At 53.0% G+C, this 18560-nt stretch overlaps 1 protein-coding gene across 1 annotated transcript in view; it reads right to left on the bottom strand.

Annotated features, from left to right (window-relative positions):
* Positions 1 to 2720: 2720 nt before the first annotated feature.
* The window catches only part of SYNPO2 (synaptopodin 2), a 153782-nt gene continuing 137942 nt past the window's right edge, over positions 2721 to 18560 (bottom strand). Inside the window, exon 5 of the mRNA XM_079772159.1 lies at positions 2721 to 6501. Within this exon, the coding sequence (XP_079628285.1) occupies positions 5971 to 6501 (531 nt within the window). The 3' untranslated portion in view covers positions 2721 to 5970. The remainder of the gene's footprint in view (positions 6502 to 18560) is intronic.

Genomic DNA, 18560 nt, shown 5'->3' with positions numbered 1-18560 from the left:
CCGTTCCTGCTGTCCTCCTCGCGCTCGGTGACAATCCTGTCATTGTCCTCGCGACCTTGCCCTGGCCCCTCCTTAGACCGGCCAGCGCCCTGGGAACCGAAGCCACAGCCAGTCCCCGGTCCCTTCCGGCTGGGAGCGCTGATACGGCACCGAGTGGGGGCCGGTGCAGATTGCTGACCGCTGATCCGCGAACACGTCCGTCTCCCGGACACTGCCGCCGAAGGGCTTCCGTGCCCTCGTCCAAGGTGGGACAGTCCAGGGTCCCCTGACTGTGACCTCTCCTCCCTGGGGCTCATCCTTAAACTCTGCAGAGGCTCGGCCGCACACTGGGGTGAGCCCCATTAGCTTCCCCCTCAGGGGAGGGTTCCAGTTTTCTGTCACTTTAATCCGATTCCAAGTCATTTTGTTAGGAAGAGTAGAATCCTGGGGACTGGCTATGTTATGGGAAGTACTCATCATGCTCTGCTAACCATGATTGCCCTGTGCTGGGTCAAGAAAGGACAGTCTGACCTGCCGGGGAGTTGTGCGCACTCAGACCGGAGTCAACCTTGGAATGCAGTCCATTCTCATGGAAAGATCAACAACCTTGTTGCCCAAACAATGGAGCCCCACCCCGCCTGCACAGCCTGCTTCCCCATACCAGAGTCCCTGCTTCCCTGTAATCCTGGTCCGACCCCATCTGAGCAGCTGGCTTGGGGGGGGGGGGGGGGGCAGAGCAGATGCCTGTGAGTGACCCACTGCTCCCCCTGCTGCCGGCAGGGCTGGGATAAGCGCTCACATAGGATCCAGCCCTGACTGCGGAATTGGCTCGGGTGTCATTGCACCAAGAAGAACAGTCCAGGCCGGAGCAGGGGGGCCACGCGGGCTGATCAAACGTGATGCTTCCCTTCGTCAGAGAAATTCAATCCTGAGCCTTCACCAAAGCCCCCTTTTCTTTGCTGAAAATCAAATCTTGTCATTGATAACGTCAAACAACAACAACTTGGGGAAAATGTCAAGTTGGGTAATTTAATGCTTGGAGGGAGATTTCCGGTAAAAACATTTGTTTTATGTGTCTGGATAAAATTCTCTCCTGCCCCCCTTTTCTGAGCGTGGAATGGCTCTCGTTCGAGGTGCTCTGTTCAGAGAGTAATGTTAGGATGCGAGGACGGTGAAACAAAAAGGTGTTGCAAATTCTCTCTCCACTCCCTCCACAGCTGGCTCATGCCTCCGGGTCCGGGACGGCCTTGGAGACCACAGCGGTCCAGTCGTGGCTCTTTCTCATCTCGCTTTGATGGAAAAGGAGGGACCCAGGCACTTTGCTTTCTTAAGCCCACTGTGGCCGAGGTGGCGAGAGGTCACTGAGCCCCTGACCCCCCACCCCCGCGGGCACACACTGGCCCCCCGCGGGCACACACCTGGCCCCCCGCGGGCACACACCTGGCCGCCTGGGGGTGGTTTTCTGGTGGGCGGGACGTGGCTTGGCTGAGCAGTGAACTTTGTGTTGACACAACATCAGTGTTCTCTTTCCTCTTCCCTGCCCTCCAGTAAAAACCAACCCCTGAAGTTACAGGCTTTTGTCTTGCCAACAGGCAGCGTTGTCGTTGCTATAAATAGGCACCAGAGAGGAGTGTCGGAGTTCAAGGACAGAGGCGTTTCACTGGCACAAAGGTCCAACCATCCCCAGTGGTGGGGAAACAGGTAACCCGCCCCCCTTCTTACGTGACTCTCCTCTGCCTGCATGCCCGTCCGTCCGGAGGAGCACGGGGTGAGTGACAGGAGGAGAAACCAGCAATGCCCCCCCCACCCCCCGCCTCAACACCTGACAGGGCGGGGTTGGCTGCTGCGACTCCTGACTGCTGCCACGTCACTCCCGCCAAGGCCACGGCCACGGCCACGTGAGGGTGAGTGGGGGCAGTGCCTTCCCCAGTTTCAGGCCAGGGGCCAGGACACCGGGCTGCTCTCAGGGCTTCTCCGTGGCTGCTCTGACCCCGGCTGGAGCTCCCCTTGCCTCGGGCTGTGTTGGCCCCCGTCTAGAGAACACCACCTGCCTCTTGGTGCTTGGAGAAGTTTAGTGACCGAGCCCCAGGGGTTCCTCCGGGAGACAGCTTTCCTAAGGCATTCCCAGCCTAAGGTGGGGCGGAGTGACCACCCTTCTGTCCTGTTGATCTTTACAACAGTCCTTACTTGGCCGGGCTGGTGTGGCTCAGTGGTTGAGCATCGACCTATAAACCAGGAGGTCAGGGTTTGACCTATAAACCAGGAGGTCAGGGTTCAATTCCCGCTCAGGGCACATGCCCAGGTTGCTCTCGATCCCTGGGGGGCCGGGGGGGGGGGCTCGGATGTGCACGAGGCAGCGGATCAATGATTCCCTCTCATCATTGATGTTTCTATCTCCCTCTTCCTCTCCCTCTCCCTTCCTCTCTGAAATCAATAAAAGATATTTAAAAATAATAATAAATAATAACAAGACTCATATGAAAATATGTTTGGATCTCAAACCTCTTAACTTGCATTTGAAGATAAGACTTTTCTAAAGTTTTTTAAATGTTACAGTTAGAATACTGCCAATGAGCGTGAAGTTCTTTTGATGTGTCTGGAAATGGATATTGTAGAAATGAACATTTAGAAAATATGTAGTAGATGAGATTAAATGTTCTTTGGGGTGAGGACTGATTCAAAACAGTTCTTTGTAAGGAAAAATGAAAAGCCTCTGAGCTGATTTTCAAGTTCCGTTTATTACTCACGTAACTGCATTTAGTGCGCGTCTTTTGGCTACAGGGTCTGGGATAAACACAGGTGAACTGCCCAGCTCACGAGCAGGGACACAGTCTTCTAATGAAAAAGTGGGCCGTGTGGCCACTCCTACTCTGACTAGAAATCAAATGTGAACATCTACTTCCTCTTCAAAAACAAGCGTGCCTACAGTTCCTCTCTAAGGCGAATAGCTGGGCCTGCTTGATGTAATCATTTTATCCAATGTTTTAATTCATTAATACGCTTACATGCCTTTTCCCATGTGAGTTATGGCGCCAGCACATAACAGACCCATTCAGAGATACATGGACTAGAGTGGTGCCCTTATGAAACTCAAAATACTGGACAAAACTGGAATAATCTTAACGAACACGTCGCACGCACGCGGTGATCAGACATGTAGCCTCAAGGCGGAGGAGAGGTGCTGGGTCCGTGTGGCTGTGCCTGGCCCCCTGTACTTTCAGGGAATTGCTTTATCCCAGGGAAACGGGCACTCCCCGCCGGTGTCCCCGCGGCGGTCAGAGGGGCTTCCTCCGTGTGGTCTGCACTCACGGCGCTCCCTCCGGAGGGCGGCTGCAGCGGGCAGGCGTCTGGGGGCGCCCTCGGGGGCACGTGGCCGGCCTCAACCATCGGCTGAGTGTGAGCGACCCGCTTCGCGCCTTCTCAGCCCACGGTGGGAGGGCTGGCAGGGACACCTGCTTTCCAGAGTGACTCCTGCAAAGCATGACTCGAACATTGACGTGTGGTAAGCGCACGAGACGTGCACTGCCTGCGGGAGTGGAGCGGCCCCTCGCTGCCTGGCGTGTCCTTTTCTGGTGTCGGGGGCAAATCGGGCAGCTTAGTTCCTGGGCGCTTAGATCCGGTGTCTGCAGGCGGCGGGGAGTTGGGGGCTGCGTTATAACAAAACATTTGTTTAAGGTGTCTGCCCGGCGAGCTGGCTCAGTGGTTGAGCGCCGACCCAGGAACCACGAGGTCACCGGGTTTGATTCCTGGTCAGGGCACATGCCCGGGTTGCGGGCTTGACACCCTGCAGGGGGCGTGCAGGAGGCAACAGCTTGGTGACGTTTCTCATCGATGTTTCTATCTCTCTATCCCTCTCCCTTCCTTTCTCTCTGAAAAACCTTAAAAAAATAATAACATAAAATCTATTTTTAAAAAACACGCCTGCTTCTCTACTGTGGGCAGTGAAAGCGTTAGTGACTTTTACCATGTGTATCAGCGTGGGTCTGGAACTGGAGTGTTGGCTCCTAGGAGAAATGGAAGTAACTTCTACAACTGGGAAGAGAAAGCAATACAATATGACCTCATCGCTCAGCACTCGCTCCCGCTGGATCAGCCACACCTCAAAGCACTGCCGTCCGGACGATTCAGCCAGGACAGTGTGTGACGGACGGGGACACGCATTTTATGTGGGGCATTCTCGAGAATTGGCTGACCCGTCTAATCAATATGTCAGGCATTCTTTTCAAAGATGCCATAGAAACTCTTAGGGATCAATAATGACATAGTTTAAGACCATTAACATGATATCAGTCTAAGATAATTTAACAATATAACCTTAGAAAACTTCCTTCTTTCTCCGTAAGTAAAGAAGGCGGGTGCATCACAATAGAGTGTACCGCGATTTCTTCACATTTGTCTTCTTCTACTTCCAGGCGTCACGTGTGCCCTGGAAAAATACTTTACAGTTTTATTCTGTGAGAGACACCATCATAATGACATGTCCAAGAGTGAAAAAGTAAAACAAGCCGGCGCGGCGTGGCTCAGTGGTTGCGTGTCAACCCATGAGCCAGGTCAGGGCACATGCCCGGGTTGGGGGCTCGATCCCTAGTAGGGTGTGTGCAGGAGGCAGCCAATCAATGAGTCTCTCTCATCACTGATGTTTCTCTCTCTCTCTCCCTCTTCCTTCCTCTCTGAATTCAATGAAAATATATGTTTAAAAAAGTAAAACAAAGCAAAATAATCATTTTAAATACCTAAGAAAATTTTCAGTACTTGGACTGTTTTTTGTTATGAATACCCTCAGTCCTTGCTTCTGTTGGGAAATACTTGACGTGCCCTTCTGGCCGGCGCTTGTGGCCGGGCAGAGAGGAGCGGGCATGCTGACAGGGTGGGTCAGGGACCTGGCCGGGCAGCGGCCTGCCTCCTGGGAACAGCCTCTGACCGCTTTGCAGAGGAACGCGGCTCTCTAACTAAATGAACGGTCACGGCCTTGGCTGCAGAGCGCCAGACACCTCCCTCCACCACGTCCTTAAATCCACCGGCAGTTTTCTCATTCACGTCAACCTCACTCCATGTAACACGTAGCAACAATCCCTCGGACCTTTGGTGACACAGGCAGTACCACCGACGACCTCATTCTGTGCTGAAGCTCAGCCCATGGTTATATGATGAGCAGCAGAATGCATAATGGACACATCAAAGCTCACTCTACCAATGAGAGAAGCTTCGAGGGTCAGAGCTGGTGAGGATACGAGACTAGACCCCTAACCAGTGAGGGCACCTGAGCCCCGAACACGCCCCTGTCTCAGGCCGCTGGCTTTAAGGAAATTAAAGGCAAACCCTCCCTTACCTAGACCTTTCTATTCCGCACACATTACACCATTCACCTCACACGTCCTCTGCAACGTATAGCGGCCTTACTCTCAGGCAACGTGTAACTATCTCCCTTTCTTTCTGAGAATGCCCATATGGCAGCTCCACAAAATAATCTGAATTTTATTACGTTTTTAAAAATGTTTCTGGGGAATGCTTAAAATAACACCAAGGACTCGTGTTCAGTGTAGTCATCACTGCCTGGCTGAACTGATGGATAACTTCCCACCGCCACAGTCCTCGGTGCTACTGCTCGCGGCCGTCGGCGCGCCGTGTCTCCCTCGCTCCTCCCTGGACCGAGCCGCGCAGAGGAAAACGCGTCCTTTCATGGGGCCTGAGTGGGCTCTGGTTGCTAGGCTACCCCCTACCCGTGGGAGAAGTGGGATTAGCGTTATGAGTTAGATACCAGCCAGCATGTCCACACAGAGAATGGATTTTTTTCTTCAAAGAAGTTCTGTGGGTCAGCAGACACGGGCATGATCCGTGCTCACGCGTGTGCGAACATACACACCCCCTCAAGTGACTTCTTAGAACATGCTATGACCAAAGTGAATCTAAAGCTACTGCAGGAGTCAGAGTCCCTGCCAAGGGACATCGCTGAAAGCGACCGTTACGGGGGCCCACGACCCACCTTCTGCCTCATGTTGGGCGTCTCCACCCCTTGGGGTAGGGGTTGTAGTTGCCCTCGGCTGCCGAGAGGCAGTACTCGGATCTGGTCTCCAGGGACATCATCTGAGAATCATTCCTGGAAGGCTGCCTGTAAGAGGCGTGCAGCCACTGGGAGTGGGTGGGGAGACTACTGTTGGGGAGGGGTGCCCCGTGATACTCTCGCCTCCCGCACGGGCCCACGCTGGCTGTTGGGGCCTGCGGGGCGTGGGGCAGCCCGTCACCCCAACCCCCCATGGGCGCCGGGAGCACCTTCCTGCGAGCGGCCGAGACCACGTTGGCCACGACGGAGTCCCGGATGTCTCTGGGTCGGAAGGCATCCTCCACGAGACCCAGAGGAGACTCGGCTGCTGCTTCCCAGGGCGCGAGTCTGCTGTCCGCTCCCTCGGGCCCCGCGGCGGGCTGGGCGGGGTAGCGGTGAGCAGGCCGGCGCGTCCAGGCAGGTGTCGCAGAAGCGGTGGGTGGGACGGGTCTTCCCGGGAGAGACAGCGAGCGTCCACTCTCCTAGAAGCAAGGACAATGTTAGGGCGTCTTATCCACTGTGGTTTGTGCCGACGGACTGTTATTCTGGGTGCTGGTGGGCCCGTAAGAGCAGGTCCCCGCGGAGCCTAGGCGGGGCCCCGCCGGCTGCCTAGGCGCGCGCAGGGCTCTGGGCCGGACTGGACTCAGGCCTCCTGGTCGCTCTCCATCCCTGAGCCCGTAGCTCCGAGGCTCCCAAGTCTCTTGGGCGAGACCCCCTGTCATCCCGGGAGCCCCGCCTTGTCTGCCCGCCCCCCCCCCCTCACATCTGCACGCTCTGCCCACGGTGCTGAGCCCTGTGCTCCCACACAAAGTACACAGCACACACCTATCACCCGGAAGCAGACCGTGACCCCGGGCCCAACTTCCCTCAAGTGACTTGGAATCTGCATCTCGCCGTAGCCCTCCGCCGACAGCAGGGACAGGCGTGAGCGCTGAGACGTGCAAACGCCACTCGCCAGCGGAGGGCAGGCCTCTCCTCACGGACCTGCCCGTGCTGTGGTGATGGGGGGGGATCGGGGTCTCGTTCCTAAGCGTGGGGATGGCCACGTCTCTGAGGGCAGCGCTCCCCGCTGTCCCGTTTGCGTCTCCCCCCTGTGCCCGGCCGCATTCCTTGTTTCTTGGACAGTTGGAGTCCCTGAGACACTCCCCTTTGGGGGCGTGTTCCCTCTGTCTGACCGCGCACAGCGGGTAGCAGAGCCTTGGTCGCCCGCACGCCTCACACACTCCGCCTGCCAAGGGCTGCTGGCCAGGCTGGCGGGAGCAGCGGGCGCCCCCGGGCGCGGTGGCCCCTTCACGGCCCACAGCGTCCCCTCCAGGACAAAAAGCGTTGCCTGCCTGGTGAGTGTGTTCAAATTCCATGAACGGTTTTTGGTTGTTTTCAATATATTTTTATTGATTTCAGAGAGGAAGGGAGAGGGAGAAAGAGAGAGAAACATCAGTGATGAGAGAGAATCATTGATCACCTGCCTCCTGCACGCCCCCTACTGGGGATCGATCCTTCAACCTGGGCATGTGCTCTTGACCAGAATCGAACCCGTGACCCTTCAGAACGCAGGTCGAAGCTTTGTCCACTGAGCCAAACCAGCGAGGGCCAGTGAGCGGTTTTAACAGCTTTTCTTTCTCAGTCAAGTTATTAACTTTAAAGTGAATAGCAAACCTGGATCTGACAGGATATCTCTGATTCCAATGTTTTGTTTCTGCTTTTTCCCCCTGGGCACGCCAAGAACGGAGATGGTTCATTCTGGGCTCACGCAGAAGAATGGGGGTCCGCAGAATGGGTCTGGCTTCTCTCTTCTCAGTCATTAAAACGTCAGTAATGATGGTTGAATCCTAGCAAAAACTTGCCTCCTTGTCCTAATGTAACCCTGTAATAAGCCTTCTTCCCTCTAAGGTCAGGGTGGGCGGGGCCAAGCTTGGTGTCAGTCATCACCGTGGGCGGGCTGATTTCCACGTCCCATTACCTATGCATTGGCGTCATCACTCACTCAGCACACGCTTTATTGAGCACCTGCTATTCCCAGGCATTCGACTGCGCGCCTGGGAGCACAGGGGTGATTCACTGAGGTCCTCGCCCGCAGGCAGCGCACAACACTGTCCCTCGTTAGCTCCGCTGTGGCAGCTCAGCCACAGGTCAATCAGAGGAGGGACTCTCCACCCAGCGGGACAGGATCTGAACTGCGAGACGCATTGGCATTCGGTGTGGCAAGGAGAAATGCAGCTCTCGCCTCTCTCTCATGGTGTGCGGGATGCCTCCCTTCCGTCCTTACAATGGGCGGAACAGCTTTGGTCTACAGGTTCCTGGGCGCCCGGTGATGCCTGCCTTCCCTGGTCTGTCTCCGGATAGGGCACCCCGGCTCCTAACACCTCAGAGACTTGAGGGGTGATAATAAAGGGACCCGAGACCCCACAGAAACGCCGGCGAGGCTCCTGAGGGCACGCCCAGGGGACTGGCATCACTGCTCAAAACTGGAGAGAGAGCGTACCACCACTCCCTTTGGGTGGGTTAAGGACCACACGAGTGCACACACTTCAGAGCATCAGGGCACCGGATGAAAGACAAAACCTTGCTTTCTGGTCTTTCTCCCACCTGTTGTTTCAACGTCATCAGAACGGAAACTTAGAAAGGAGCACGTTCAACCCATGGCAGAATGACGTCCTGATAACAAGGAGCTCAGAGATTTTTTCCAGCAAAGGTTGCCTCCCGCGTGTGCCCTGAGCGGCTAGGGAACCCACAGCCTTTTGGGGTACCGACGGCACTCCAGCCCCCTGAGCCGCCTGGCCAGGGCTCCACGCCCCTTTGATCCGGCTGCGCTGGCCTCTTCCCTGCTATGATCTCACCAGGCACCCTGTGCCCCAGGACTTTTGCACCTGCTGACCCTGCTGCCTCCCGGCATCAGCACCCACGACTCCGCTGCCTCTCCTTCGGGCCTGACTCACATCACATGGTCGCACGTTGGCTAGTCTCTCTGTCTCTCAAAATTCCCTGTCCCTCCTCTCTGCTTGATTTCTCCCCTAGGCGCACGCCCACCTAACAGGATAAATGTTTCATTCAGTTCGTTTGCTTACCTGCTTCTTCCCACTGGAATTTAGCTCCAACTAAGTCGTCCTCAGACCTGGGACAGTGCCTGACAAGTAGGTGCTTGGCGTTTGCTGAGGAATGAACGGCCATTTCTCTGTCACCAGAACCGGGAGACGGGGCTGGCTTCGCCACGATGTGTGGCCACGCCCGGCCACTCAGCCCTTCCCCCAGGTCAGGGGCATATGGTGCGGCTCTCACGCAAAGACTCTTGCCCACCCTCACCCGCAACATGCACGCACCAAACCACGTGTCAGGCAAGTTTGGCGAGACAAGTAGGATGAAGCCATAGTTGCAAAGGAATCCATTTTCTAAACAGGTAGGAGGTTTGAACGTGGAGGGAAAGGTTTGCACTTCGGTCTGTGGGACTGTGAGGGGCTTAAACTGCTTTGAGAAAAGTCTTAGACAAATTCTCCATGGAGATTTGGAATTCCTTTATCGAGATCTTTAAATATCGGGCAAATGTTCCCGGGAGGTTATTTAGACACAATCAAGCAGGGAGTCAGGGGTCAGGAGAATTTTTAGATCATTTTTGTTCTAGTCTCTTAATAAAACAGTCTCTACCTCATATTCCCTGGCCTCTGCCTTCTCCGAGTGAATCTGAAATTCTCCTCCACCATGTGGCGTTTGGGGAAGTTCGGTGGCAGCGCTCTTATCTAAGCCGGGACTGCCCAGCCGGTGTGGCTCCGTGCCTGAGGATCTACCTATGAACCAGGAGGTCACAGTTCAATTCCTGGTCGGGCACATGTCTGGGTTTCGGGCTCAATCCCCAGTAGGGGACGTGTAAGAGGCAGCCAGTCAATGATTCTCTCTCATCATTGATGTTTTTCTCTCTCTCTCCCTCTCCCTTCCTCTCTGAAATCAATAAAAATATATTTAAAAAAATAAAAATAAGAAAAGAAACAGAGGGGACTGTCCATTTCTGCTGGCAGAGAACCATGCATGGAAGCAGGACTTCTGAGTCGTATTATTGAGAACACGGGCAGCCACGTGAGCACACGCTGCTTAAACAGCCCCGAGAACGCAGTCCACACGCCAGGCCTGGGGAGAGGCCGGCTGGTGGCCAGAGCTGCTCGTCCGACTCTGCCACGGACTATGCATCTTAATTCCTGTTAGGTTCACTTTCAGATTACATTTTCAGTTCTAAATCAATTCACTTTTTAAAAAATGTATTTTTATTGATTTCAGAGAGGAAGGGAGAGAGAGAGACTGAGAAACATCAATGATGAGAGAGAATCAAGGATCGGCTGCCTTCTGCACGTCCCCTACTGGGGATTGAGCCCGAAACCCAGGCATGTGCCCAACCAGGAATTGAACTGTGACCTCCCGGTTTATAGGTCGACGCTCAACCACTGGGCCTTGCCGGCCTGGCTCAGTTCACTTTTAGAAAGTATTTGAAGGGAGCCCTTTGAGAGACAGGGTCCTTGGACACCACGTGACCGTGGGCGTCGCCTGACCTGGGGGTGCTGCCTGGCCCCTCCGGGCAGCATGGGGCTCACCTGGGGCCTCGCCCTCCGGCTGTGCGGCGGCAGTAACGCGGGCTCCCTCCGAGGGGGGAGGACAGACGGGGCTTACACGCCGACCCCCAGGGCCCCAGGACAGGACTGTTCTGTCATTGCGAGGAGTCAGAGGCCTGGGAGGACCTTTTGTTCGGGAGGCAGTGCCCGGCGTGCTGCCCACGGGATAAAAATAGGAGGGGCCTCGCTTTGAAGTGGGGTTGGCACCCGCGGGCGGCCCAGATAGGAGCCGATGCCACCAGCACCAGCCGGGGCCGGGCTGGCCAGAAACACGCGCTGACCTCACTCCCGCCGGCTCCGGGCGGGCCAGACGCAGGCTTCCTCCTGTCCTTGAACCTGCGGCTCTAACATCATAAAAATAACCCAGTCATTTGAGGTCAGGGAGACAGGTCGAGGGACTCCGCACGCGTGCGTCTGGGGTCCCTTTCATCTCAGAGGCAAGGGCAACAGTAAAATGCACAGCTTTTTGACCTGCTGGCTCCAGTTCTAAGCACTTCTCCCCGTCAATCCCCTTAACAGCCCTACACTCCCCGCCTCCACGTAAGGAAACTGAGGCGTGGCCATTAGTAATTGACGAGGCCACACAGCGAGCTGTGTTTGCACAGGGAAACTGAGGAAGCGAAGCCATAGAGGATAGCATTGTATCTAAATAGTGTATTTTAAGGCATCAAATCCGTGAGTGGAGAGAAATCGCCCCAGCAGCCATTTTCACGCCCACACCCTCCCTCATCCTCACAAAGGAGGCGCGAGACTCTAAAGACGCAGCTGCGAGCCTCCTGCTCATGGGGCCCCGGGCCAGGTCACCCTGGAACCGCCAGGGAGATAGTCTGTAATTCTGGGGAGAGGACTTCCTTCAGTATATTTCTTGTAAAAGCCTACTTTACTCGGTTAGAACATAAAAATAAAACCTTTTAATCACGTTCCTCTCTAAAAGATTTAAACAGTAAAGGTCATTGAGATCCCACCACAGGAAAAAAACAGATGTAAGGAGTTCTAGTTTCATCAGTTTCTATAGAGAAAATGTAATTTTCACCATAACTAAAGGATGTTGATCCCGTGAAGTGAATGAACCTTTGACCTTGTGGGGGCTTCTGTAGAGAAAAATGTCAGTGCCTGGCACCTGTAAACATGTGATAAAGGAGACTATCATAATTAGTATAAAATAATGCTTAGGTACCTCACATGATAAACTAGAGGCCCGGTGCATGGAAATTGTGCATGGGGGGGGGATGGGGAGGGTGTGTGTGTGTGTGTGAGGGTTCCTCAGCCCAGCCTGCACCCCCTCCAATCCGGGACCCCTTGGGGGATGTCTGACTGCCGGTTTAGGTTAAATCCCACAGGGATCGGGCCTAAACCAGCAGTCGGACATCCCTCTTGCAATCCGGGACTGCTGGCTCCTAACCGCTCACCTGCCTGCCTGCCTGATTGCTCCTAACCACTCTGTGTGCCTGCCTGATCACCCCTAACTGCCCTCCCCTGCTGAACTGATCGCCCCTTACCACCTCTGCCTCGGTCCCCGCCACCGTGGCTTTGCCCGGAAGGACGTCTGAAAGATGTCCGGTCTAATTAAAATATTACTCTTTTATTAGTATCCTATCTAATAAAGAGGGAATATGCTAATTGACTATCACTCCATCACAAAGATGGCTGCACCCACAGCTGAAGCCAAGTTCCCATAAGGAGCCTTAATGAGCAATCAGCAGGGACCTGAGAGTACAACATCCCCCACCCCGGTGGGGCTTGACAGGGGACGTCAGGCCACACCCCCCATCCTGGCGCTGGGCCAGGGGACCTGAGGCTACATCCCCTGCCCGGCGGGGCTTGACAAGGGAGGGACTGGCCAGGTCTGGATCTAGCCCAATGGGGGCAGGGGCCGGCTGGGTCTGGGTCTCACGTGATTTTGAGGCGCATGTGGGTGGCCAGGGACTTGACTCTGGGTCCTGCAGTGCACCCCAGACTCTGACAGGAGGGAGATTTTCATATACATTTTACTAATTTTATTTCATCTCTGACACTTCTATTATAGAGAAAGGACAAATAGCAATATTAAAATATTTCCTCTAATTAATCCCCTTTTAATGTGCATGAATTTCATGCACCAGGCCACTAGTAGATTATAAAGCCACTTAAAGTATCTTTCCCGATGTGAATTCGGTGCTAGCTGTGCCTAATATCCTAAATACCTTTCCTAAGACACACCCAGGCCACCTTCCCCTCCCGCCCTCCCTCACAAAGAAGAGTCACTCTGAACCTGCATCTTCCCCGAGAAGAAGAGAGAGAAGAAGAGAGGCTTTTCATAGATGATGTGCCTACAACTATGGATGCAGAGGGGGTGATGTCATAAATCATAAGTTCCTAACCTGGCGGGTCCTGGTGGGCAGTCACACCCCAGGCCCACCGCTCCTTAGGGAAAGGTTTTGAGCCAACCCTGCCCATGGCTCCTGTGCATGCAGGCAACACAGCTGTGCATGCAGGGACACACCTGTGCATGCAGTGACACACCTGTGCACGCAGGCAACTCAGCTGTGCACGCAGGGAACATACCTGTGCACACATGTAACACAGCTGTGCATGCAGGGACACACCTGTGCATGCAGTGACACACCTGTGCATGCAGGCAACATAGCTGTGCACACAGGGAACATACCTGTACACACAGGTAACACAGCTGTGCATGCAGGAAACACAGCTGTGCAGGCAGGGAACATAGCTGTGCACACAGGGAACATACCTGTGCATGCAGGCAACACAGCTATGCAGGCAGGAAACACAGCTATGCAGGCAGGAAACACACCTGCACATGCAGGGAACACACCTGTGCATGCAGGCAACACAGCTGTGCATGCAGGGTACATGCCTATGCACACAGGGGACACACCTGTGCATGCAGGCAACACAGCTGTGCATGCAGGGGACACACCTGTGCATGCAGGGGGACACACCTGTGCATGCAGGGGAAACACCTGTGAAACCCAGAAGCGATCCCCTCTCTTATTAACCACCCTGTAACCCATTCTGGCCCTGCCCCCCCACTCCATGTAACCTGCCTGCCCCTCCTTAATTTTGAATGCAGGAAAGAAGCCGCAAAACTGTCCTTGTGCAGAGCCTCGCGCTCTTGCTCCACGTATGCTGTCGGTCTGGCTCAGACAGACTCTTGAAGGTTCTCTCCCAGTCGGGCATTTCCTGCACCGACGTGCTGCAAGGGACCCGTGGCCCTGCAGCAAGCTGTCTCAGAAGAAAGGCTTCGGCTCAGAGGAAACGCATCAGTTAGGATGTCGGGGACAAGAATTCTTAAGACATGTCTGTGTGCTGCCGGACCTCCTTGACCGGGCCTTGGCACAGGAGCAGTCTCCCAGGCCCCGGGCGTGGTTGTAAGACAGCCCCTGCCGCATCCTGATTACATTAAAAACTGGCAGCCACAGCGAGCTGACGGTGGTGACAGACACCACAACTCTGTCCGCGCAGAACCCCATGTCTGCAACGTGACCCCCTCCTCTCTGCCCCCCACGCCCTCCTCACCATCAAACCTCGGACACCCCATCTGGTCAGCACCGCACTGACTCAAGGACACGCCTGGTCTGCTGACGCAGAAGCAGAGTTTCCATGAAGCGAAAGGCATCTTGGCTTCAGGCGTGTCTCAGCCCCAGGCTGTGGACGTGGAGGACCCTACAGACCACACGCTCACGAAACCAGACGGAAGGACGCCCGGCAACGATCACCCACGCCTCCCCTGGCCCACCCGTCAGTAGAGCCCACACCACTCCCGTAGTCCCGCGAGGAGTGAGTTTTCTCCATGTCCCCACCCCCTGGGGAGTCAGGTCTGAGACCAGCTCACCTGGGACTCTGGGCTCGGTGCCATGTCCTCAACTAATAAACCTCTACTTTATTATTTTTTTAAAAAAATTAAATATCTTTTTATTGATTTCAGAAAGGAGGGGAGAGGGAGAGAGAGAGAGAAACATCAATGATGAGAGAGAATCATTGATCAGCTGCTCCTGCACGCCCACACTGGGGATTGAGCCCACAACCTGGGCATGTACCCTGATGGGGAATTGAACCGTGACTTCCTGGTTCATTGGTCAATGCTCAACCACTGAGCAACACTGGCCAGGCTAAACCTCTACGTTATTGTCTTCAAACTCCTGTCCACGTTGGTTGGTTGGAGGCGGACGGTGAGGACCCCTCTCGTCTAGTAGCCAACGACACAACACCGGGTACCATTCTTCCACAGGATGAGGGAAGTGCAACTTGAGGAAAATGACTTATTCCATCTTTGTAACTGTTTTTTCTGTCCATCACTTTTTTAAAGCTGATTAAATAGATCCCTTGATTCATATCTTGAGCCCTAGGGAAAATATTTAACCTACTGTTCTTGGGAAATTTTTGAGATTTATTACCAAATCATATTTATGTTTCCTTTGTCAAAAAAACATGGCCTTGGAGTGATGTTTAAAATTAGGAATAAAAAATATAATTTTCCATCTGGGAAATTGCCACCAAATTGTTTTCTTAAGCACAGAGCAGGAAAGATTTTGTTTAATTGCCTTAGCACATCACTGGTCCAACTGGTAAATTTTCTATTAATGACATATTTCTCATTTGAGGGAATTTATACAAAAGCTTCATGTATTCATTTCATTTTATTTCTTTTTTAAATAAACACCTTATTATTTCTTTTTCTTTTAATTGATTTCATAGAGCGGAAGGGAGAGGGAGAGACAGAGACATCAATGCAGAGAGAATCATTGATCAGCTGCCTCCTGTATGCCCCACACTGGGACCTGAAACCTGGGCATGTGCCCTGACCAGGAATCAATCTGTGATCTCCTGGTTCATAGGTCGACGTTCAACCACTGAGCCGCACCAGCTGGGCTCATTTCATCTTAGAGGCACAGGAACACCGTAAAGTAAGTGGGGTTTGAATGGCCATTTTTCTGGAATAGATAAAAGAACACTGGGGGCAGGGGGCAAGGGGCAGGGGCCAAGAGAGGGGGTAATAGATTAAAGCAGAAAATGAGATTAAACCAGCGCTAGTCATGAGGGTGTGTGTGCTTTTCAAGTAAAACTGGGAAACTTAGAAACATTTTCTATCAGAATGTCTCAGGCACATTTCGTCAAAATAGGAAGCATTGACTTCATTTGGAAAACACTTGGGCAGGTGCTGGCCGGGTGGCGCAGTTGGTTGCAGCATCATCCTGATACACCAAGGTTTCAGGTTCAATCCCCAGTCAGGGCACTTACAAGAAGCAACCAATGAATGATGCATAAATACGTGGAACAACAAAATGTTTCTCTCTCTCTCTCTAAAACCAATTATTTTTTAAAACTGTTTAAAAAAAGAGAGAAGAGAGCACTTGGGCACTTATCGGAGGGAATGCAGGCAGGTCTATCCACTGTGCTGCTCACCTGAAACTAATACAGAGTCGTGCTGAGCGGGAACGGTAATAAACACACCCACCTAAACAGCTCGAAACCTGCAGATGGAAGACAGACTGGCATCTGTGGCCGCCTGTGCTCCCTGGGCGGCAGCCTCAGAGCCACCGCGGATGTCCGGGGCATCTGATTCATGACGCTGAGCTACAGCTCAGGCTCTGGGCCCAGGTAGGCCATTACACTGCTGTGAAATGGAATCAGAAGAAAGAGAATACTACTCCCAGGCACATCTGTACTCCCACCAATGGCTCAAGGGGGCGGTGCACGGGTATTGGTGTGTCTACTGACCAGGCTTGAAATTAGAGACCAAGCATTTCACCGTGCCCTCGGCACTAGCTGTCATCACAGCCTCTCCTGTCGGCAGGGCTCCCATTGCACCCACAGAAGAGCAGCATGCGATTGCCCGGCAGAGCATCGCATGCTGGTGCTGTCGTACATTTCACTACGCGAGCCACACGATGAATCAAGGACCTCACTCCTTCTTCCCCTGACCACCCCTCACTCCCAAGTTCACCTTCATTTTGACAGGATGTTAGGTGGCTTTGGATTATCCAATCATAAAACAATCTCTTTCACATTCAGGATCGATTCATGCAAATGCAGAGATGACTTAACAGTAGCTTGTGAATTAGCCATAAACACTTCATCGTGTGCAAGATTCTAAGTGGTCTAGCCTACGTTGCCACCTGTGAGACCTAGGTCACCACGCACAGGCTGAGCCTGAGATAAAAGACATGTGAAGAACTAAACCGGCTGGGCCCTCACAAATGCACGCTTCAGAGGAGAGACCCTCAGTAACACACATGTCTGCACTTCTTGAGCAACTACCCCTTAAAAATCACGCTGGGGCGGGCATGGGAAGAAAATGTCTATAGCTTATCCGGATGGCCATTGACCACCTGGAACCTCACACGTGGTGACCGAGGCTGGACCACCTGGAACCTCACACGTGGTGACCGAGGCTGGACCAACTGGAACCTCACACGTGGTGACCGAGGCTGGACCACCTGGAACCTCACACGTGGTGACCGAGGCTGGACCACCTGGAATCTCACACGTGGTGACCGAGGCTGGACCACCTGGAACCTCACCCGTGGTGACCGAGGCTGGACCACCTGGAACCTCACACGTGGTGACCGAGGCTGCACCACCTGGAACCTCACCCGTGGTGACCAAGGCTGCACCACCTGGAACCTCACACGTGGTGACCAAGGCTGGACCACGTGGTGACCGAGGCTGGACCACCTGGAATGACATGCCTGGTGACTGACCTAGGCTGGACGTTTGGTGTGTGTTTTACCTGGGAGGCATGGTCTCTCAGTTCCTTCATGAAAGGTTCTGAAGAAGACTCTCCTACAGTTTATTACTGTGGGTCAGATGGTCCCAGGTGAAATGCTACTGTGATGATGTAACGAGCTGCTAAATTCAGGTCAGTCTAGGCCAGTACTTTTTTTTTTTTTAAATGAACTCAAGCTGAGAAAAAATGAAGCCTGACCATGCGCTGTGACCCAAGACACACTGATAAACAGTTACGCCCCATTCCCAAGGCAGGGGCTTGACCTTGGGCATGGCTCACACAGTTTGAATATTACAGAAGTTTCAGAGCAAAACAAAATGACAGCAAAACCAGCTGAACAGTGGCAGCAAAACAAAATGACAGCAAAACCAGCTGAACAGTGACACCTACTAAACAAGGCCACTCTACCAATTCCAGGAGACATAGCCACTCTACCTAATACATAGAAACAAACACAGGGAAGCAGCCAAAATGTGGAGACAAAGAAACATGTCACAAATCAAAGAAATGGAAGCAAGCAAACTACTAAATACAGAGTTCAAAACCACGGTTATAAGGTTACTCAAGAATCTACATGAGACTTTCACGGATCTTAGTGAGAATGTCAAAGACATGAAAAAGGACCAGTCAGAAATGAAGAATGCACTAACTGAAATAAAGAATAATTTACAGGGATTCAACAATAGAGTAGAGGAGTTCAAGAATCAAATCAAAGATTTGGAATATGAGGAAGCAAAAAACACCCTATCAGAAGAGCAAAAAGAAAAAGAATCAAAAAATATGAAGATAGTATAAGGAGCCTCTGGGACAACTTCAAGCATATCAACATTCACATCATGGGGGTGCCAGAAGGAGAAGAGAGAGAGCAAGGTATTGAAAACCTATTTGAAGAAATAATAACAGAAAACTTTTCCTACCTGGTAAAAGAAATAGATTTACAAGAAAAGGAAGCACAGAGCGTCCCAAACAAGAGGAACCCAAAGAGGCCCACACCAAGACACAGCATAACTCAAATGCCAAAGGTTAAAGACAAAGAGAGAATCTTAAAGGCAGCAAGAGAAAAGCAGTTAGTTACCTGCAAGGGAACACCCATACGACTGTCAGCTGATTTCTCAACAGAAACTTTGCCGGCCAGAAGGGAGTGGCAAGAAATATACAAAGTAATGAATACCAAGAACCTACATCCAAGATTACCCTACCCAGCAAAGCTCAAATTTAG

The sequence above is a fragment of the Cnephaeus nilssonii genome, assembly GCF_951640355.1.
Source record: "Cnephaeus nilssonii genome assembly, chromosome: 5".
NCBI lineage: Eukaryota > Metazoa > Chordata > Mammalia > Chiroptera > Vespertilionidae > Cnephaeus > Cnephaeus nilssonii.
The sequence above is the reverse complement of the archived record's forward strand: the minus strand, read 5'-3'. Positions and strand labels throughout refer to the sequence as shown.